The following is a 22155-nucleotide window of genomic DNA, read 5'->3' as shown; positions in this document are numbered from 1 at the left end:
GAAACTAATCCTGAATAAGAAAGAGCTCTCTATGCAAAGACGGTAAAAATGACAGTAGCAAAAAGTTCAGAAGAGACTCTGTACAACAGAGGAAACCTTAACTGAGAATCGTCAGGAGGGATTATCACACAGGTGTGAGGTTTATGATCACACGGGGGAGTACGCCAGTGACAGTGATAAAAGGACCCCAAATTGGACGTGCAGTGAGATCCACTATGTTTAAATACAACGCACCAGAAAAAGTCTAAAAGGAGACATGCCAGGATAGTAGCAGTGGCCCTTAGCCTCTGGGCACTGGCTTCGCAGGGGGTTTTTTTCTTTACTTTGCTGCTGCTCTGTGGTTTCGGTACCTTGTTAAGTTTGTTCAGTAAGTACATGTTACCATCACGATCAGAAAATGAAAAAAGATTCGGCAGAGATTTTAGAGAAGCCAGTAAGGCTGAAGGGGGCAGCCCCGGGCTCAGGGCTTGGAGTCCCCCGACCCCGCAGGAGGGTGGGCGAGGTGGGGGGGCGGACCCCGTTGTTCCCCTCGCTGTGCCAGCCTGAGTCGCAGCTGCTTACCAGGGCCCAGAGTCATTTTAAGAAAGGCATGGCTTAAGGTTCTCGTTTTTCTATGCCGCCCGTGTGCCAGGCTCTGCATGGGTGGTGCCCGGGCAAGGGAGGTACCCAGGGCGTGCGCAGCCGTTTCTCACATGGCCTGTCTCCTCCCGGGCAGGATTATACCAGCGGGGCCATGCTCACCGGCGAGCTCAAGAAGGAGCTCATAGAAGTTCTGCAGCCCTTGATCGCCGAGCACCAGGCCCGGCGCAAGGAGGTCACAGACGAGATAGTGAAAGAGTTCATGACTCCCCGGAAGCTGTCCTACGACTTTGAGTAACGCTCACTTTCTATACATTTACTGAGATGTAATTTACCAAGAATCCCAGCCCAGTCGAATCACCACTTCCCTTAGGCTGTGTCACACGGTAATTACTGGCCTGGTGTCTATAAGCCCTCTGTGTGTATCAATGCTGTTTCTTCTGCTGAATGTCATTCCCTGTCTCCTGTGAGCATAACCCTGTGGGGTGATTGGGTGCCGGGTAACACTGAGTGGTCACACAGGCAAGTCCAGCTGGAGTCTCTCCCACAAAGCAGCCCCAAGGATGTGCAGCCTTGGGCTGGATGTCCACTGGCCAGCCTGTTCTGGTCCACAGGACAGCTCCTGTTTGAAAGCATCCTACATCCAAACATACTCTTAAACGTGCTCTATCAAAGAATATGTAGTCTGTGTATGCATACCTGGAATCAAGATGTTATTATCATAAAACCAAAAAGAAGTGCTTCGAAAAATTGTTGTGGGGAAGCTTAATGGGCACAAGAGGCATTTCAGCAATGCCCCCAAAATCAAAAGAGAAGTGCTGGCCAAGAGCTTTGCTAAGCATTTCACCAAGAGACCTCTCGGCTTGGAAGCGGCCTTGAACGTTTCTGAACATTGGCCAGAGTGGGCCAGTTTTTACTAAATTGAGTCTTCTGTGGGTGAAACTTCCCAGTTTGCGTGCCAGACTCCAGACCGTGCGTGTACTGTACTCCAGAAATCATGCTGTTTTCCCTGAACGTACTAATATTTTGTTTGCACAAAGTAATCCTAGACACTCCATCCTGAGAACTGATGGCTGCTTTACTCTGATGGTGCCAGACGCTGAGGGGAGTCTGTTGCCTTTGCAGGTGCTTTTGTTTTGACACTTGACTGGCGTGGAAGTCTGTCTGCACAGAGCAGTGCCCTGCCTGTGCCCCAGACGGGTGGGCACAGCTAGGCAGCGTGCAGCAGCCCTCGAGGCCCTCGGCTGTGTGTCTGTGGGAGGCCTGTTTAACCAAGCGCCCTGTGTACTTTCAGAAAAGCAATGGCCTGTCCCGGGGAAGCCCTGGGTCCGAGAGCCTGCCCTGGCTGGAGGTGCAGGGTCCACTCCTGGGTGCCCCGCTCTGGTCTCGCTCGTGACAGATAAACTTCCTTTGGTCCCGCCTGTGTCACTGTGCTCCGTCTGGGCTTTGAGGGGTGAGCAGAGGCCTCGCTCCAGCCCAGGGCCGTGCTGCGCCTGACCCTCCGTGGATGCCCTAGCTCCTGCACGGGTCACACCGGGATGCGTGTGGGATGGAAGCGTGGTCCCAGGAGCCCCACGGTGTGGAGGTGCAGGCTTCGGGAATAGGCTGGAAGCGGCGCCTTCCTGGCGCTCAGCGGTCTCCCCGTGCTGGTTTCCACCCTCCTGGAGGTCCCCAGCAGCTGCTGGAGAATGCAAGCAGATGTCCTTGTTTCGCAGACAGCACGGGGGCGTCAGAGCAGCGCCATGTAGTGACAGGGCCCAGGCCAGGGGCCCAGCCGGAATGGAGCCCTGGGCTCGCTCTGCCCGCCCACCCTGTACTGCACGTGGGCAAACTGAGGCTCAGGAGAGGAATGTGACTTGTCCGAGGCCACACAGTGAGTTGCGACCAAACATGCCCATCCTGTCTCGTGTGCTGTCTCCTCGCACAGGCTGTTTTACACGTGAGGGCCCTGAGGTTTCCACCTGGGTGGCCGGGTGCCGTGTGCGGCACGAGCTCATCCCGTCTCCTCTCCCGGCCTCAGCTCCCGCTGGACCGGATGTGGCCCGTGGAGGTGAGCCCAGAAGGTGGCGAGGCTGTGTGGCCTGGGCAGCTGAGACAACCTCTCTCTGCTCCATTGTGTCCACGTCACAGGAGGGACCACAACAAAGTCCCCGGGGTGGCAGAGCCGCCCCTTCACCCAGCCAGAGCCTCCAGAAGGAGTGGGTGTCATCCCGGGGCCACAGAAGGGCAGGGCTGAGGCCCCACACAGGCCAGTGACTTTGGGCGGGACCCCCCGTTGCCCGTAAAACAAGAGCACTGACACCTCATGTTTGGGTCAGCCGGGCCCTGGGCCAGAGGTCAGGTGACTTGCCCAAGGTCACTGCTGGTAAGGGCCACAGACCCTCCCACCCGCCACATTTTGCTGCAAACCAGTAGATTCTTAAAGTTCCCCGAGAGATGCCCTGGATGAGGATGGGCAGGTGTGCGGCCCGGCGGTGTCTGGGGGCTGAAGTGGGAGGTCGGTCCCCAGCCCCCGTGACTGTTAATGTCCACCCCTCAGACCTTGCTCCGCCTCTGTCCCCAGTCTGGGGGAGCCCAGTGGAGCTGCATCTGAGGGGCACTGAGGAGCCCGCTGACGGCAGTGGAGAGCTGGGCCAGGCCCTGCGCAGGCTGCGGCAGATGCGGCTCGGAGGCCCCATGACCCCCAGTCAGCACAGGCTCTGGGAGCCCTTGGGTGACCACCCTTTATCTCCCATTTGAAACTTCAGGTGCAGCCCGGACGTGGTTAGGGTGGCCCCGTTCAGTAGGAGAGCCCAGCTCTGGCCCGCTGACACTGGGCCCAGCCCTTCTCTTCCCTGTCCCTTCACATCCGCCCTCCAAAGGGCCCTGCTTCCCAGAGGATGCAGCCGGAGCAAGGCCCGGGCCTTCCTGCAGAGCCACTTCCCCAGCACAGCAGAGCTGGTGCTCCGTGACCGACGGTCCCCACCCTCCCCATGAGGAAGGAGTAACTCTCCTTCCAGGGCCAAAGCAGGAGGACACACTAGTCGTCTTCTTGCCAAAAGTGGACACAGGGTTTGACGAATATTGAAACCTTTTGTTAGGAGACGCCCTTTTCCCTGCACCTGGCCAAAGCATCCCAGTGTCTTTAACCGCAGCCTGATGAACTTCCAGGAATCCACTGCGGGCCTTCGTTCACTCCCTCATGCATTCATGCACTCCACACTCCCTGAGCGCCTGCTGCGTGCCGGGCCCTGACATCAGGCATGTGCAGCCCGTGCGCGGCTTACCGTCTCGGGGCGGCGGGGGCGGGGCGGTGCAGGAGGTGGGTAAGTGACCAGACCACAAACCAGGCCCCACGGAGCAGAGCAGGAGACACCTCAAAGCAGCTGAGCTTCCTGGGGGAAGTGATGTCTGGGATTAGTGATGCGTGGCGTTAGCCAGGCAGAGCGGAGGGAAGGGCGTCCCTGGCAGGGAGCGCAGGGTGTAAGCAAATGCTTGGGTCCGTACGACAGCAGAGGCCGGAGGAGAGGGTCCACCCACGTGTTCTGGGAACAGGAAAGTTGTGTTCAGCCAGAACACTGGAGGTGGACCAGTGAACACTGGACTTCAGTCCAAAGTCACGGTCAAGGCTAGTGTCTGAGTGAGCATCAAGGCAGGTGCTGTCTGGCTTTACCAGAGGGCTGCTGTGGTGGGCACCCGGAAGGTTCGTGTTGGACCGTCACCGGAAGCCATGTGATGCCAGAGAGAGGGCTGGGGCCTCAGAAGTGCAGGTGTGAGACCCCCATTCTCCCTGCTGGGTGGCCTTGGGTAGGCCGGTCCTCTCTGAGCCATTGTGATAACCTGTGTACGGACCCAGCGGTGTTGAGGACACACGGAGCCTCCCTCCTCCAGGCCCCATGGAAAGGCAGCTCACATCCTGGTGTCTGGAACTGGCTGGAGATCAGTTTCACTCAGAAAGGGGGTGGGTTTGGGATGGAGGTGGTGAGGAGAGCAGGCATCATGCTGAACGGCCCCCTGGGGCAGGTTCAGCGCACAGGCGTGGCCCCCGGCCCCAAAGGCCGAGGGAGCGGGGCCAGCCGGAGAGCTGGCGGGGCCTCAGCGTGCTGTCAGTGCAGTGGGAGCCCTGGTCACACAGGTTTGGAGGGCTTGGCCTCTGAGGACAAGCTGGAGATGGGGACCCAGTCACCAGCCCCACAGACCACGGAGCAACACCACCGAACTGCCCGAGAAACGTTTTATTGGCAACAGCTCGCCGCTGAGTCTCGGGTCCACAGGCGGAGTGAGGCGGGGTGACCGGGCTCGGGCGACACCTCCCTGAGCATCCTGGTGTGGGGACCAAGCGCGCCGGGTGCCAGGCGGCTGCACCCGGGTTCCGGTTGGTGGGGAGACCAGTTGGCTGCGTCTGAGGACCAGGAATGAAGAGCACGCTGCCCAGCAGGGAGAGCTGAGCGGGGAGAGAAGGATGGGGAGCCGAGGGGGTGGCGGGACGAGGTGGGAGGGGAGCCGGTACGAGCCACTGACCACACGCAAAGACGGCTGCAGGCGGCCGCATCCTCATCCCAGAGGCCCGCTTTTCCCTGGCTCCTGTGACCCTCAGGCCAGCCCTGGGCCCCTTGACCTCCTCGTGGTCAGTCGGGGGGATGGCCCCCTGGGGCCCAGACCCCGACACTCCCCTCCGCCCCCTCCAGCCCCTGCGGCCTCTGGAAGCTGCTGGCGGGTTGGCCCCGGGGGATGGGCGCCAGCTATGAGAGCAGGCCCTGCATGAGCCTCAGCACGGCCTCGTAGGTGACAAAGACCACCATGTTGACGGGGAAGGCGCGGCAGCAGTTGAGCGACAGCCCCTTGAAGAGCACCCTCGGCCCCTCCTCCCGAACGCTGGTCACCACGCAGTGCAGGAGGCCCCGGTAGCGGCGCTGGCCCTGCCCATCCGCCTGCAGGCGCGACTTGATCACGTCCATAGGGGTGGCCACGGCCCAGGCCAGCACCCCTGCACAGCCACCGGCCACCAGCACGCCCAAGACGTCTGCGGGGAGGGCCCCACGGGCACGTTGGTTGGAAGCCGCACTGGGGCCCCCGAGGAGAGCTGGTGGGCACCCAGGGCGGGGCCTGGCCATGAGGGAGCCCTGGGCTCTCGCCCCTGACATGACCTGTCCAGGGCCACCCAGAGCAGGCCTGTCCTGACTCCTGTTGAGGGCAATGAGCGTCCCACCTGGGAGGCACTGGGTGCCAGTGTGACCTCAGCCCGTCTCCTCCCCCCACGTCAACTCCCGCCAGGCTGAGCCTCGCCACCAGCACCGCCCCAGGCCCTGGCCCCCGCTCACCTGGCCGGCTGCGGCCAGCGGGAGTCAGCTGCTCACAGAGGACGGCGTACGAGAGGAAGTAGGTGGCAAAGGAGTGACCGTCCCGGAAAAGCAGGGCCGAGCTGCCCTTGTAGAGGCCGCGCAGCCCCTCCTCCCGGGCCACCGAGGCCAGGCAGTGCAGCGGCCCGCGGTACTTGGGCCCTGGCGCCCGACCCACAGCGGGCGCAGGGCACGTGGGGGGCGCAGCCGAGGGCCCCGAGGCCGAGGGGCGCCGCTGCTGCGTCTGCATCTGCGTGTGCGTCTGCGTCTGCAGGCGGACCTTGGCCACCTCGGTGGGCGAGGTCAGGAACACCTGGAGCAGGGGCGGGGCCGACAGGGACGAGGATGCAGCGCTGCCCGCTGCCCGCACTCCCTGCCCCTGGCCTCCCTCCGCCCCTGTGGCCCGTGGTGACCGCCAGGGAGCCTGGGCCCCAGGAAGCTCCGGGCTGGCCCACGGGCCATGGTGGAGTGGGGTTCAAAGGCGGCTGCGCCCACCCAGCCGGAGCCAGTGCTTCCTTTAGCTACACGTTCTCTGCTGGCAGAGTGGCCTGACACACAGTAGGTGTCGGGTAAATGTGACTCCAGTTCACGAAAGCGCTTAATCTCATCATTAATCTATTAATGACATATTAATGTATTATTTAATTAATGTAAGTATTTACTGTAAGAATAATGTAACACTTAATGTAAGCATTGATAAAGTTAATAGATAACATAGAGGATAATTTTACTAATAACATTGGCTACATGTCGTGCTCGCTCATACCTGTCAGACCCCGTGCTGGGTGGCTTCACGTGCGTGACCTCACCACCCCTCTTACAGATGAAGAGACAGAAGCTCAGAGAGGCTCCCTAGCCTGCCCTCAGTTACCGAGTCAGCTGTGTACTCAGCCACAGTCCCCCAGGATCCATCCAGCGTCTCCCCACCCCTGCGGTCCCGGGACCCCGTCACCCCGCCCCACTCACGCGGACGAGGCCGGAGGCGAATCCAGAGAGCGTGATGTCCGTCTTGGCAGGCTTGGCGTCGGCGCTGCCATAGCGGAACCGGCAGACATGTGCAAGGCAGTGGCGATAGGTGCCGAAAGACACGGACGACACCAGGGACACGGTGCACACGGGCAGCGAGAGGCCCCTGTAGAAGCCCCACACCTGGCGGCAGGTGGAGGGGGCCCGAGGGCTCGAGTCAGGCCAGAGGCCCAGCTGGGGGGAGTGGCTGCCCGAGGGGGTCCTGAGCCCCTGCCCTGTCCTCCCTCAGGCAAGTCATGTAGACTGCCTCAGGCCTCAGTTTCCTTGGCTGTAAAATGGGGATTGTAACCCCCGACTCGTGAGGTTGTGCTGAGGGATTGAAGGGCGGGGGGCCAGGCCTGACCTAGGGCAGCTGTTTGATGACGATGACATTGAACTAGCAGCTTGGTCGTTGCTGTTTCTCTTTTGCTCACCCGTGGTCGGCACTGATTCCCAAGTTCACTTTGGTAAGTGTCCCTGAGACCCTCCTCTGGACGGGGCTCCGAGCTGGACCCTGGGACCCCTGATGACTCCACCCAGCATTCTTTCAAGGGGTGCCCAGGCTGGAGGGGACAGAAATGCAAACAGGTTCCTCCCCAGACCTTCCAAGTCCCCAGATGTCCCCTCTAGACCCTCTTCTGGAGGCAGGACCTCATTCTGAGCACCTCCTGTGTGCCAGACACCCTGGCTCTTGTTCTCGGAGGAATCCAGGAGGTTGGTACAACTTTTCCCATTTGGAAGGTGAGAGAACTGAGGCTCAGAGAGGAGCTCAGTATTGCCAGGCTGGTTGGTGAGTGGCAGCCCTGGGGTCCGAGGCCCCAACATCCTGCTGCCGTGACCCTCTCCCCAGGCCTACCCGCTCTCGGCGATACGTGTCCCGGATGCAGTGCCAGATGCCCGTGTACTTGGGCTCTGTCTGGATCCTGACCTGTGGGAGAAGTGGGCTTCAGGAAGGGGTGGCTCCAGGCCAGGGGCAAGGTTGGCAGGCCCTGGGGGAGGGGAAGAGCCAACACCTGATTGTCGCAGCCTTGCTGACTGTGGGCAGAGCAGGGACAGTGAGCCCCATTTAAGATGAGAAATTTGAGGCACAGGGGGAGAAAGGGGCACTACAGTCCCGAGGAGCCTGGGGCGACTGGCTCTGAATAGCAGGCTAGAAAGGTCTTCTGGCCATGAATGGGGGGCTTAAGCCCAGGCAGGGGCCTTGGGGTGGGTAGCAGGGGCCTGGTGATGACCGCACCTTCACCGTGTCCAGGGGGTAGCCCACAGCAACACCGCAGACGCCTGGAAGGAAACCAGAGGAACCGGTGAGAGGAGCGGGAGCCTGAGCCGTCCCAGGGAGAGGGGGCGGGTGAACCCTGACGGTGCTTCTGCTGAGAAAGGCCACACCTGGCTCTTCTCTTCCACACCGTGTCTCATCAGTGAGGGAGCGTGACCCCCATTTTACAGATGAGGAAACTGAGGCTCAGAGAGGTAAACTGATGTCTGCCAGGCTGCTAGTGGTTTCTCCTTCCCGAGTCTTGGCCCACTGGGGCCTCATTCTGAAAGCCAGGGACACTCCTTGGCCTCCCCTCTGGCGGTGTGTTTTGGGAGACTTGGTCCAAAATTTGCTGGGCCCTGTCTCCAAGCCAGGCCGAGCTCGCCCTCAAGTCTCAGTCTGTGGAGGGTTTGTCTGCAAGCCAGGAGGCAGCTGCGCCTCACAGCTCTGGGGGTGATGGCGGGGGGACACAGCCCAAGCAGAGGCTGGGGGCTGGGAAAGTCCGGGTCACCCCAGGCCTCTGTGAGGAACTGCCTGGAAGCACGAGTTTGCATGGGACAGAGTAGGACTCAAGGCTTCCTGGACCAGGGCCCTCTGCCTCCTGCAAAGAGGGCCAGGTGCCACCCGCCTATCTCTTTCTCCTGTCTTGACACCAGGGTCTCAACGTCCAAGCCCCCAGCACTGCCATGAGAAAGAGAGCTAGTGGGCAGGTCCCTGGGATTTCATCCCTGGTTGTGGGGGGCGGTGAGGGCCATCTGAGGACAGTAAGGCATGTGGGGGCTGTGCCCTATTTACTGTGTATCCCAGGACTCGCGAAATACGCATGAATGAAAGAATAAACTGAATGAATGAGTGAAGGAACAAAGAGTGAAGCAAAAGACTGACTGACTGACTTGGGTAGAATTACCCCTCCTTGACCCTTACATATACCTCACCAAACTCCTACTCATCCATCAAAGGCCTGCCATAGCATCACCTCCTCTCAGGAGCCCTCCCTGACCCCTATACTCCGGGCTGCCTCTGTGCCAGAAAACACGTTAGTCACAGCCCCTGTCATATGGCTTTGCTGCTGTCCCACCGCCTGCCGTCTCTGACTCCAGAACTAGAGTTCCTCAAGGAAGAGGCCCAGGTCTGATCCCCGTGACCCGGAGCCAGGCACAGAGCAGGAGCCCTTGCCACCTAGGGCTTCCCTGGGCTCTGGAGAAAAGATGCAGGACTCGGGAGCCCTTCCTGCCGTGTGATCTTGGGCAAGTCAAGCCCCTTCTCTGAGCCTCCTCCTTAGGGGGCTAATGTCCAGGGAAGCAGCTGGCCTCAGGCCCGGCCCACAGCGGGACCTCAGGAAACCCACTGATGAGGCCAGGGCCCTGGTCTTTCCTGGCTCGGCACCGCCCTCCCCTTCTGAAAACACCCCACACCGTTCCCAGAAGTATTGACGGGCAGCCGCTGCTGTTTCACAAGAGGAGCAAGGCCAAGGGCGCCTCGCCCAAAATAGCCTGTGTGTGTGTGATCGAGGCCGGTAGGAGCCCGTTCCCCGTGGGCCGGCTGTCTCTGCATCGGGCGTTCACAATAGCCCTTTCCCCGAAAGTGAAAATGGTCCGGGGGTCAGCAAGGCCGGGATTGGCCCTGTGTGTGCACACAGCCAGCGGACGGGGGTGCCGGGCTCGGCTGGGACCCTCCCTTTCCGCACCCACCCTTGCAGTCAGTGTGGCAGGACCCAGGCCCCATCTGTCCTGACTGTCCACCGTCTCCTGGAGCCTCCCCTCCCCTCCCATGACTCCGCCATCCCACTCCATGCTTACAGCTCCCAGGCTCCCCCTGGCCACGCAGAGACCACCCTCTGCTCCCACCCAGCAGCCCCTCAGCCTCCCAGGCTGAGCCCCCCCAGGCCAGTGCAGACTCCCCCCCGCCGGCCCCCCAAAAGCTCCTCCTGGGCCCTGTGTCGCCTGCCCCGAGCCTCCGGGAAGACTGCTCTGTCCTCCCAGCACCTGTGGCCCACGCCAGGTGCCGGCCACTTCCGGGGGGCTTCAAACCCCACTGCTGCCCGGGCAGAGCACCCCCTCCAGCCCCTCCTGCTGGCCCCAGGAGCAGCGTCCCCCCCGAGACCCCTCTGTCCCCACTGTTACCTCCGATGGCTCCAGCAGCAAACTCCATGGACAGCGTGGCTGGTAGGGAAGGCCCTGCGGTCAGCGTGCCTGAGGGAGGTACGTTGCCACCACCAGGGTGGCCTCAACAGCTCCCCGCTGGCTCCTCTCAGACCTTATACCTGCGGTGGGGGGCGGAGCCTGCTGACCAGTGGCCCCGAAGGCAGAGGCCGTGCTGGGCAGCAGGCAGGTCAGTGCCCACCTGGACTCCCTCCCCACTACCCCAAAGGACCCTTGTTCCAGTGTGCTCAGAACCCAGGTGTCGGGAAGTGTGTGGGAGACCACGGGAGGCTTAAGCTCGGGAAGCAGGATCACCGTCTGCACCGCCTGCAGGCCTGGCCCCAGGCCACGTCCAGGCAGCTCCTGGGGAGGCTGTGATGCCCCCATCCCTCCCAGCCCAAGCTCAGACTTTATCCGTGTCCTGGGGCCTCCTCGACTCCCCTGGAATTGTTCCTGCCCAGGGAACCCTCAAAGCTCCGTCGCTGATTCATTCAACAAACACTATCTGAGTTGAGGCTGCACTGAGGCAAATAAGACCCCGGCCCTGTCCCCAAGGAGCTCCAGTTAGCAGGGAGGGAGTTGGGGGCGACAGGCCACCGACGACTAAGCATCCAGGAGGCTGGCCAGAGCCCTTCTGTGAGCAGCCCCAACAGAGGTCACGGGCAGCCCACCCTCTACTCCACGCCCTTCACACCACCCTGGGCCCACACTTCCCCTGCCGCTTCCATAGCTCTCTCCCTGCGCCCAGGGCCCCAGCCAGGTCTGCCTCTGTTCTGAGTCCCTAGCGCCCAACACGGACCCAGCACTGAACAGGGCTCACTGAACAGAAGGACGGGGGCAGAGGCTGCTGATTTGGCCTCTAACCAAACCAGGGCACTCCTGGAGGGGACGCCGCTCCAATAAGAGGCCACTTCTGTCTGCTGGGCACTGGAAACCACTGTAAAGAATGGTGACGCACCCCCCGGCAGTTGCAGCCCGCTTCAGTTAACCAAGCCCTCCTTCACCAGCTCAGGGGGTCCCCGTCACAGCCCCGGGAGGGAGGCAGGGCTGATGGTCTCATTTTACAGATGGAGCCGCTGAGGCCCGGAAAAGGGGCTCGTCCAGGGCCATGCAAGCGGCAGGGCCAGAGTTGATCGCTGGATACTTGCACAACCAGCCCCTCTCTGCTGCCGAGGGCCAGGCCCTGACGCCCGTGAGCCCTGCGCTCATGGCCATCGACCCACACGCCCCCACGTGACCCCACACAGCCCTTCGAGGTCACTGAGGCTCAGGGAGGCTGTGCACTTGCCCAGGGTCACCCCCGGTGGGGAGGTGTTGACATGGCAGTGTCTGGGCAGCCCTGTCCAGGCGGCCCTGGGGCAGGGGCCATGTGTCCGCCCATTTCCTGTCCTCTGACAGAAGGATCTGCAGGCTGGCCTTGAACTGACTGGTGCTGACAGAGGGGGAGCCCTGCCTCCACCTGCCCAGCTGTTTGTGGAGCAAGGAGGGGGACACAGGTTGGCAGTGGCCGCTGCCACGACAGAGGACAAAGGGCAAAAGGCAGCCTTTCCAAGGCCAGTCCTGATATCCATCCTGGCCTTTAGAGAGGTTCAGGCTAGCATCTGGTTAGGAGCCAGGCTGTCTGCCTTCAAATCCCAGCTCTGAGACCTTGCGCAAGCCCTTGACCTCTCTGAACCTCCGTTTCTGCACCCATGAAATGAGGACAGTGCCTGCCTCTCTGTGAGCACTCAGGGCAAACCCCGCGTGTGTCCCTGTGGGAGTGGCCAGCCAGACGCTAAGGCTGCATTAGTAGGAGCATAGGTTCTAGAAGGAGGGAGGTGACGACAGGACAGTTCTGAGCAGGGCAAATCCATTTGGGACATGGGTTCAACTGCAGATGTTACACTTGAGGGACCGGAACCTTGGATGATGAGGGAGCTTGAGGCGTGTTGTCTAACTGAAAGAACAGGGAACTGTCTAGTCTCATGTTTCCTGCAGTGTCTAATGTAGTTAAGTGCCACCCAGCCCCAGGCACCTGAGCCAGAGCCCAGGAATTGCCCTGGCCACCCTTCCCCCTGCACCCCATAACCTGTGAGGCACCCAGTCCTGAGGTCAACCCTCTGAAGTTCACGTTGGGATCCACTCCCGCTACCCATGTGCACAGCCCCCAGCTGCATGGTCTCCACCCCTGGACAACAGCCCACCCCACCCATGCCCCCCACCTGGGCAACAAACGCTGCATGCCTGCTACATGCCACATTCTAGGCACTGGGCCACCGCGGTAAACACAGGCAAAGGTCCTCTCCTGGCTCTTACGTTCCAGGGGAGGAGACAGAAAACCAACACAATAAATATCCAAAATAAAGAGTCTGCCAGAGGGCGATAAGTGCCAGTGAGAGTCAGAGCAGGGAGGGGACAGGGGGTGTTGGTGGGGGCGGGGACAGTGCTAGAAAGGGCACCCCAAGAGGTGGCATTTGAGACAGGCGTGTTTTCTTGGTCACTGCAGCCAGGTTTCACCTGCCCTTTGTCTCCTGAACAAACATGCCCAAACTTTAGCCTTCTCCACAGCAGAAACAGAAAACACGCCACCTCACTGTTCAGGCTGCTTTGTGCCGGTCTACGCGTATCCCCAGCCAGCTGTGAGCTTCTGCAGGCGGGGTCGTACTGGACTTGTCCCTGAGCCCACAGCGCCCAGCCCAGGGCGAGCACCCTGGCGAGACTGGATGAGTAAATGCGTCAGTGAATGGAAGGGCGGATAGATGGAGAGATGGATGGATGGATAGACAGAAGCAGAGAAGGACTGGTAGATGGAAGGACAGACAGAGAGATGGAAAGGTGGGGGATGGGTAGCTAGATGAGGGATGGTTGGATGGATGGATAGTGGATGGACAGATGGACGAACCCAGGGCAGGGTCATGTGCTCACCCCTGACACAGGAGTTGGCAAAGAGGCCGTCTGGTGGCAGGGTGGGCAGGGGTTTTGGCTCAGGAGAACCCCACATGGTTTGGGGGAGACCCCAGCCTAGACTTGGCTCCTGGCTCCACCTCTCCCAGCTGTGTGAACTCGGACAGTGGTGTGACCTCTCTGAGTCTTGCATGGATGGCAGGAGACAGAGCCCATGGGCAGCTGCTGGGGCCACGCCTCCCAGTGGCAAGGGTTACTATTACTAGCAGCAAGGTCGGCTGTAGGCCTCCTCCACCAACGGCAGAGCCCCACCACGTGCGGCCCTACAAAGCCCGAGCGAGGAGTTCCGAACCGCCCTCTAGGGGGAGACAGACATGGCACAGACAACCGTGGGCCCGCCAATGCAAAGGGCTCGGGGGAGCGAGACCCCCCTGGGCATGGCGGGGCTGTTTGCTGGCCGAGGCGCCATGGAGGAGCTTGACACATCCTAAGACGCGTTCTTACACTTCATAGCAAAAGGAATGACTGCACGTTACTAACAAAAAGTCCAGACCAAAGAGATGCAGCCGGCACAGAAGTGAGAGCCCCGCCACCCAGGCGCGGGTCCCGCCTCCCAGCACGACGCAGGCAGATACAAGTTCTTTTTTACCATCGTTTCGCGACTTGCTTCCTTTCCTTATCAATACATCTGGGACGCCTTGCCACCGTGGCACCTGGGGACTCACTTCCTTCTCCTGCATGAACACAGTGCCCGTGGGGTGGCCGCGGGGCCTGGGTGGACAGGAGGCTGAGCCAGGCTGCCCGGGCGTGGCCTTCACCCTGCGCTTCTCACTGTGTGATCCGCTGGGGCCTCAGTGTCTTTGTAAGAGAGCAGTTCTGTTGCTTCCCACCGTATGGCTTTGAGAGAGCTAAAGCGTCAGCAGCCACGAGGCTCCTGGAGCCATGCCTTCAGCCAGGAGCTCTGAATATCACCCTTATGATTCAACTTGCTAGTGGTGTCCTTGGAGCTAGTGATGTCCTTTGGACTGTACTTGATACTCCGGTCTATTACAGAAAGTGCTCCAATAATCACGCTTTGGAGTCTTTGGTGTTTCAGTGGGCACGTTCTCAGAGAGGAGTCTGCTGGGTCAAGGATACCTGAACTATTTTTATCTGTCACATACGTTGCCATTTTTGGCAGGATTTAGAGGGGCGGGGGTGAGGGGGACAGTGGGATTTCCAGGCAATGAGTCCAGAATGGGCACTGGAGGACTGGGCTGGCTCCGGAGATTGGCATTTCCAGAAAATGGGGCTCCTTGGCAAGACTGGACAAGGTCAGGAGGGCCCGGGTGCTCTCCTGGCTCACCCTGTGACTCTCCGAGCCTCAGTTTCTTCATCTGTAAAATGGGACGGGAGAGAAGCCTGTACACTCTGGCTCGACCCCTGCCGTGCTCTGCGCGATCGCACCATGCCCAGCTGGGTGCTGCAGACCACACGGCCACGGGCAGGAGGCAAGGCTGCACCCACCTTTGGTGGGGGGGCTATCTCTAGGGTGTGACTGGTTCGGGGGAAAGGGGGTGGAAGAGTCCCCACCTCAGTTCTCCCAGACACCCTAGCCCCCCTCTGATATCCTGAGGGGTTAGGGCCCTGGCTCCCAGGGCCTCGGTTGCAAAGCATATGACAGGGCGTCCCCTGCTGTCTGCCGTGCCCTCACCTCCACCCTGGCAACGGGGTGAACAGGAAGGGCTGCCCCCAGCTCCCACTGCTCCCACTGGGGGTGCCAGATGGTGCTGCCTTTACGTCTGAGCTCAGCTCAGAGCGCCAGGCCCCCTGGAGCCACCCCTGTGTTACAGATGAGGACACCGTGGGCCAGTGACAATTAGGGGAAGACCTGGAATTTGAGCCCCGCTGTGCCACCGGTGACACCAATGAACTGGACCCCATGACTCAGTTTCCCTATCTGCGAACAGGGACGACAGCTACCTAGGGCAGGGTTAATGCAGATAAGGACTTTTAAAATTCTTTTTTTCTTATTTTGTTGGCCTCACCACACAGCATGTGGGATCTTAGCTCCCCGACCAGGGGTCGAACGCACAGCCCCTGCAGTGGAAGCGCGGAGTCTTAACCACTGGACGGCCAGGGAAGTCCCAATGCCAGTAAGGACTTTGAAGGCTCCAGGCACCGGCTGTCAGACGGAGCAGAAGAGACCCTCGAAGGGCCAGCCAGCAGCCTCAGGCCCGGCTCCGCTGCTGGCTTGCTCCTGGGCCTGCGGTCAGGCTCCTCCAGTCCTGCCCTGCCTCCACCCACACGCCGGCCTTGTCTCCCCAGTTCCCCGGCACCCTCCGGTCACTTCTTGCAGCGTCTTCTGTTTCCAGTCCCCTGTGACCCCTTCACGACCTGCCCAGGAGGCATCTTCAACCCTGGGGTCCACTGGCTGGAAGGGCTGAGAGGATCATACCCCCTGGGCCTCAGGCTTCTCGCCTGGACAAGATGACCTCTGACACCACCCAGACCTAAGACCCAGGGGCGTGGATTGAGGAATGAGGCTCTGTCCCAAGCAGGGCCTGAGGCCTAGCATATCCGATGATGTGGGGAGAGCAAGCTATTGACGTCTGTCAGTCATTCATTCATTCCAGCGCACACCTTCTTGTGCAGGCCTCACATTGGGTGCTGGGATTCAAAAATGACTCAGATGCTGCCCGGCAGCCCCGGCCTGGCTGGGGAGTGTATTCGTTATCTATTACTGCATGAGAAATTATCCCCAAATTCCTCAGAAGCTTATGATACCAAATGTTTATTATCTCACCATTTCTGAGGGTCGGGGATCCGGTAACAGCTTAGTTTCGGGGCTCTGGCTCACGGTCTCTCGTGAGGCTGCAGTCAAGCTGTCAGCCAGGGCTGCGCCATCGGACGCCTGCCAGGGGCCGGAGGACCATGTTCCGGGCTGACTCGCTCACACGGCTGTCGGCTGGGGGCCTCAGTTCCTGGCCAAATGGACCTGCTCCACAGGGCCGCCTGAGCAGGCTCAGAACACGGCGCCTAGCTTCCCACACAGCCGGGGTCCGGCCACAGTGCCTTTATGCAGTCGTGGCCCTCTTGAAGGGGGTGGTTTCTGCACAGGCAGCAACAGAGGGACCTGCCTGGTGGTCCAGCGGTTAAGACTCCGCACTTGCACTGCAGGGTGCTTGGGTTTGATCCCCGGCCGGGGAAGTTCCGCAGGCCACGTCATGCAGCCAAAAAAAAAAAAAAAAAGACAAATTGCTCACAGGCAGCAAGAGGAGCGCTTGCCTGGACGGGCGTCCTCAGCACATGAGACCTGGACGAGACCGGCAGGGAGCGCGGTGGGGGAAGGCCGAAGGCGGGCCAGGACTGGGAGGGGCTTGGACCACCCTGGCTGGAGCATGTGGACACATCTCATTGGTTGTGGGCACGGGCACATCCAGGGGAAGCGGCGGGCCTGGGGGGGCAGTGGCCAGTGAAGGAGGGGAGGCTGGGACAAAGTGTCAGGGTGGAGGAGACACCTGAGCCAGCTGGGAAGGAGAGAGAGGCACACTCTGACAGGAAGCCCCTGAGGGCAGGCTCACCTGCACCCCCGCTGGCACAACAGATGCTCAAAGGCGGATGACAGAAGCCGGCCCGCCACCCTCCATTTGGACAGCAAGGCCCCGAGAGGGGTTCACCTGGGAGGGGAGCCTGGCCCCTGGCTGAGTGGCACAGGAGCCGAGTGTCAGGCACCCAAGGGGCCCAAGGCCGGGCCCGTGGCAGGGGCTCCAGAGGGCAGAGCCCAAAGCAGCGGGGCAGGTGGCAGAGGGGGGATTCTGGCTCGGGCAGAGGGGACCGTTCTCCCTGCTCGGTTGCCCCAGTCGGGCGCTGGCTCACGTCTGGCTGGGTGACTGCCCCAGGCTGGGCAGGCAGGACAGAGGAAGCCACAGGAGGGAGGAGGGACACAGCGCTGACAAAGGCCCCTCCCACCCGGACAGGTTCTGGAAAAGGGGAGCTTGGACTCTGGGTCCAACAACCACAGCAGGGCTCCTGGTTTCCAGGGTGCTGATGTCTTTCTCTCAGCCCCTTTCTCCGTGGTCTCCGGCGCTGGCGAGGAGCCTGCCTGCCACCCTGCTGTCCGGACACGCCCCTGGGCTCAGTACCCAGTACCCCTGCCCGGGGCCCCACCCTCCCACCGACTCCGCCTGGGTGGGGTCACACGGCCCTCCTCTGGCCACTGCGCTGGGTGCCTGCTCACACTGCCCGTCAGCCGGGGACGGTCTGCTCACCCAGCTGTCCCCACCACGGCAGTGGAGCCCCCAGAGGGCACCGATCAGGCCTGGCCCCAGGAGGCCCGTGGGCAGCAAAGCACACGTGTCCACGCTTGGCCGAGCCCCCCCCGCCCAGCCCCTCGTGCTGGCCAGTCAGCCCAACCCACGCCGGGGTCCACCTCTACTGGCCTTCCGGGTCCAGGGCGCCCCCGGCACTTCCCCTTAGCTCTATTTTTACACCAGGAGCACTTGCCGTGTCTATTTATATCACTCCCCATCTTGAGTTTCTGTTCATCTCATACTCTGGCCAGAGCCTCCCTCGATCCTGCCTCTCGGTCCACTCACTCCAAGGCCAAGTGGGTGCGGAGCGCAGCGGAGGCCACAGCTCACTTGGAGAGGTGGCCCTGGGGAAAACTGTGACTGTTTGCAGCTGAAGGAAGATGCAAGAAACCCACACACACAGCGCGGTGGCCGCTTTGGGGATGACTAAATTCAACTGAGATGTGAATTCCACAAAGTCTACCCAACAGGAGAACTCTGGGCGCCGTGGACTCGGGAGGGGCCGCCAGGACACTGGCTGACTGTCCCTAAGGGGTCCCAGGCCCTCCACCCTCTGAGGCCCAGCGCAGACACCCTCACTGGGGTGGCTGAGTCACTCCCAGTGCAGACTGGACCAGAGGCCAGAGGGTCACGCAGACGGCAGACGTTTATCCACCGGGAGAAAGGCGCCCCTTGGGCAGAGCCCCTTCATCGGCACCGGCACAAAGCCACCAGGCCTGTTCACTGCAGCATCTTCAGCAGCCATTAGAGGGCCCTCCTGAGCCAGGGCCTGGAGCCCAGCTGTGGGGTCAGGGTTTAAGAAGACCTTAGAAAAAAAAAAAAAGAGGCCCTTAGGAAACCCTTCAGTACCTCAGCTGATTAATTAATTCTGATCTTCCATGTTTCCTGCAAAGGTGTCAATGGATAAAGGCAGAGAGCCGGGCACTTTGCTCTGGAGGAACGACAGCAAGGCCGGGTCTGCGCCTGCTCTGTGCCCACTCTGCGTGGCCTCCTTCACTTGCTCTGGACCCTAGAATCCTCCTGAAGCCATCTGACAGATGACAAACCTGAGACAAAGATGGCTCACAGGGCCACACAGCCAGGAGGGGTCCAAGTTGAGACTGAAAAGCAAATCTGAGCCAGAGCTTCCCGAACCTGTCCTTGGAGACGGTCTCGGCCCCTGAAGAGGTCAGTTTCAATGCAGGTTTTGCCTCTGCCTGCTCCGAGGGCCCAGGTGGGGCCCTAGAATCTGCATTTTAGCGGTCTCTCTGGGAGACTCCAATCCTAGAGGTTTGGGGTGGGAGACCCGTGGCCACAGGGCAGGACTCACTCACCCAGGGCAGGCTCCTCGGCTGCCTGCTCACCCCCTGCTGTGTGCCAGGCCCAGTTTAGTGTTAGTAAAGAGGGGCAAAGTCCCGGCCCTGGTGGAGCTAACATGCCTGAGGAAGGGAGGTGATAAACACAGAGGAACATACAGTGTCACTCTAGGAACTGGATGAAAGCAGGGCATGGGGATGGGGTGGGGGGGCCCCCAGCTGAGCCCCTTTTGAGGAGCTGAGAGTTGAGCAGGGAACTGAGTTCTGGAGATGACCTGTGCCAGGCTGGGAGGAGGAGCTCCCACCCAGGGGAAGCAGTCAGTGCAAAGGCCCTGAGGTGGGAATGAGCTTGGAGTTGTGAGGGTGCAGCCAGGTCACCTTGGGCTCTGAGGCACTGAGCTTGGGTTTTATTCCAAGTGAGAGGGGGGCCAGTTGACAGCCCTGTCCCCCCCACCAGCCTTTGCCCAGGAGCTTTGGAACCTGTTCCGGTGGCTTCCATCCTAGAATCACGCCTGCCCTGGCCCCCAGCCTCACCCTGCGCACCCTCCGGCACAGCCTAACACCCCAGAAGGTCTACACAGCAGGTGCCTCGGTCCACCCTCACCCCACTCACCCTGTGACACCTTGAGCTCCAACCTCACTCCCCACCCCACCCGGGGTCCAAATAGCCTCCCGTCACTGAATTCATCAGATTCCAAGGTGAGAACATTTACGACCCTTTTTTTTTTTTTTACCTGCTCGTGTTTCTAAATTTTCCAAACCCAAACTGTCTTGTGGAAGAAGTTATAAAAGCTGTGCAAAATAAAAACTCTACCGTGCATTCAGTGACCTGGCTTGACCCCTGGTCCCCTGTGCCACTTCTCCCCTCCCAGCTGTCCTCATACTGCTCTGGCCTTGGGCCCTTCCCACCTCTTAAAGGCTGGGGTCTGAGCCCCGCAAGGTGGCCTCCCCTGGGAGGGGGAAGTGTCCTGGGGCCCCGTGGAACGTGAGAAGTTTGAAAGAGCACATTCTGTGCTGTAATTTTATCCTCAGGAAATGAAGAAGAACAGACATGGGCCCCAGCGGCTGATGTAATAACGCAGGCCTGTCTGGACGTACTCATTTACTTGGCCACGACTTCTTCGCTTCTGGGTCTCTCCCCAGCTGTCATGGAAGGCCCAGGAGGTCAGGGAGGAGGGTTTCCCCCCACCCCATCCCCATGCCCTGCTTTCGTCCAGTTCCTAGAGTGACACTGTATGTGGTCCAGGGTCTGCTCCAGGCCCAGAGCACCAGCCGGGGGAGGGATTCCCGGGCAGCGGGGACATGCGTGATTCTCAGGGAGAGGCGGCTTTCAGGAGCTGTGGTCGTAGGGTTTAGTAAGCCAGCGGCGCACCCCTCGCAGTGCCTGCTTTTACTCCTTCCTCACGGCCTTGAAAATGCTGCTTCCAGCACACCCTGGGATGAACGGGACAGACCCTGGACTTGCCCTTGGGGTGCTCCCAGCTGGAGGCCACTGCCCAGCACCCACAGCCTAGGCCTCTCCAACACGCCGCTGTGGGCAGACCTGCCCCAGAGCCCACCCCTCTACTGCTCACCACATACTGGACCTTTGTCCCCAGACCCGACACACCTCAGCCTGAACGCTGGCTCCCCCGCAGCCCAGCCCCACTTCCAAGCCCTCCCAGCAGGATGCACAGCTAGAGGCCTCACACCTCACCCCTCCTCCCTGGCCTGTAGGATCCCACCCTCCAGCTACCAGCTCCCCCACCTGGATCCCTGTAGGGTCGGCCCGAACAGGGCTTCCCTCCAAGGAGCTTTCTGAAGCTCAAATATTGAGTGCCTACTGTGCACCAGGCTGCTGGGCCCCTTCCCAAGGACCCCCCCCCAAGGAGTCAGGGCTCATGCCACCTGCCCCAAGCACGGCATTAACTTAAAGGCACTTGTGTTCTCTTAAAAGCAAAACAAAGCGGGTCCTCTTTGTCTCCTTATGAATTGGTCCATAATAATCTTCTGACTCACTGCCCTGTTAAGGCACTTGACTCTCCTCTCAAACCTCCAAAAACAGGGACAGATGCTGCAGGCATTTGTGCTTTACCTCCTGAGGCCTCAGTCACCCAGGGACCCCCTGTTCCTAGAGGTGAGTCACCTGGACGTAGGTTGTCCAGTTTAATCGCCACGGCCTCAGAGGTCTCCAGCCAACTCCTGCTCCTGTTTTGAGTCTGGGCTGCTCCTGGGGCCCACATGCTTTTCTGGCTCATGGGCCTTGTTGAGGCCTGAGCTGGGTCAGAGGCTGGCGATGTTCAAACCCAGGCCTCCAGACCCCTAGCTCAGGGCCCACCAGCCATCACAAGCACTGGACTAGGAGTCAGCAGACCTGGGTTTGGGTCTCTGCTTACGGAATGTTCTATTTAGATTCTAAGAAGAAGAAAAGGAAACCGCACATAATCGTCGGATTCCTAGTGGCCTCTGTACCACCAGGGTTCACTACTTATTGTACATTCTCCTGACATATACCCCCTAGTACCAAGTATATATAATATTTAAAACCTGTCCATGAGATACATGTCCACGGCAACCCCCGTGTCGATTTCAGAAACAGTAAAATGCAAATAAAAGAACTGTGTGATCTGCCACACCGCAAGGTGTGGTCCTGACCACAGGAGCACGAAGAAGGAAGTTGGGCGCAGGCCTGAAGGTGTCACCTGACTCCCATTGTGAGTAAGCGTCCAGCCAAGCCCGGTCCCAACCGGCCAATCAGGACTTCGTGAGGCGCTGGGGAAGGAGGGCAGGGGGAAGTCTCTGACCCGGACCCTCCCCAGGGAGCAGGGAGGGGGTCCCTTGCCACTGCCAATCTCGGGGACTGGGGGGGAGGGCCGGGGAGCGGCGTCGGATTCGGCTCCTACTTAACCCCCCCGACCCCCCGCCGCCCAGCCACCCGCGTAGACAGGAGCCCAGCGCCCTCCCACTTCGCCTTCGCACCCTCCCTCCCCTCCGCCCGGCTCTCCAGGCCCGCAGGCCTCCCAGAGCCGCGGCTCGAGGACCGTCCCCTCCGGCCACACAGCGCCTGGCCGCCGATATGGAGGCGACGCGATCTGGCCTCTCCCGCCTCGCGGCTCTCGGACCAGTCCAGGAACCTCCCCCGCCTCACAACCTTCCGCGGCTCCCGCAGTTCGCGCTCAGGTGCGGGCCCGCGAGGGCCTGACCACGCTCCTCGCCCCTCCCGAGGTGAGCCAGGCGGCCGGAAGCCGCAGGGCCGCCGCCAGGAGGGCGCACAGACGGGAGGGGCGAAGACTCCCCGAGGGGGTGTTTCGCCGCTCGAGGAGTGTGACAATTAGTGTCCGAGCCTGCAGGCCTTGGAGGGTCCTGGTGCGTCCACGTTCGTTACCGCGGCGTGTCCCCATTATACAG

At 60.8% G+C, this 22155-nt stretch overlaps 2 protein-coding genes across 3 annotated transcripts in view; one reads left to right on the top strand and one right to left on the bottom strand.

Annotated features, from left to right (window-relative positions):
* WARS1 (tryptophanyl-tRNA synthetase 1) overlaps positions 1–1634 on the top strand; it is a 33978-nt gene extending 32344 nt beyond the window's left edge. For both annotated transcript variants that reach the window (XM_030883370.2, XM_030883369.3), the window contains exon 11: positions 716–1634. In XM_030883370.2, the coding sequence (XP_030739230.1) occupies positions 716–877 (162 nt within the window). In that variant the 3' untranslated portion in view covers positions 878–1634. The remainder of the gene's footprint in view (positions 1–715) is intronic.
* A 3622-nt stretch (positions 1635–5256) lies between these two features.
* The window catches only part of SLC25A47 (solute carrier family 25 member 47), an 18022-nt gene continuing 1123 nt past the window's right edge, over positions 5257–22155 (bottom strand). The window contains exons 2-7 of the mRNA XM_030883373.2: positions 10281–10420; positions 8140–8183; positions 7759–7830; positions 6864–7046; positions 5880–6210; positions 5257–5581 (exon numbers count right to left, since the gene is read on the bottom strand). Of these exons, the coding sequence (XP_030739233.1) occupies positions 5301–5581; positions 5880–6210; positions 6864–7046; positions 7759–7830; positions 8140–8183; positions 10281–10308 (939 nt within the window). The 5' untranslated portion in view covers positions 10309–10420 and the 3' untranslated portion in view covers positions 5257–5300. The remainder of the gene's footprint in view (positions 5582–5879; positions 6211–6863; positions 7047–7758; positions 7831–8139; positions 8184–10280; positions 10421–22155) is intronic.

The sequence above is a fragment of the Globicephala melas genome, chromosome 2 (genome assembly GCF_963455315.2).
Source record: "Globicephala melas chromosome 2, mGloMel1.2, whole genome shotgun sequence".
Lineage (NCBI taxonomy): Eukaryota > Metazoa > Chordata > Mammalia > Artiodactyla > Delphinidae > Globicephala > Globicephala melas.
The sequence above is the reverse complement of the archived record's forward strand: the minus strand, read 5'-3'. Positions and strand labels throughout refer to the sequence as shown.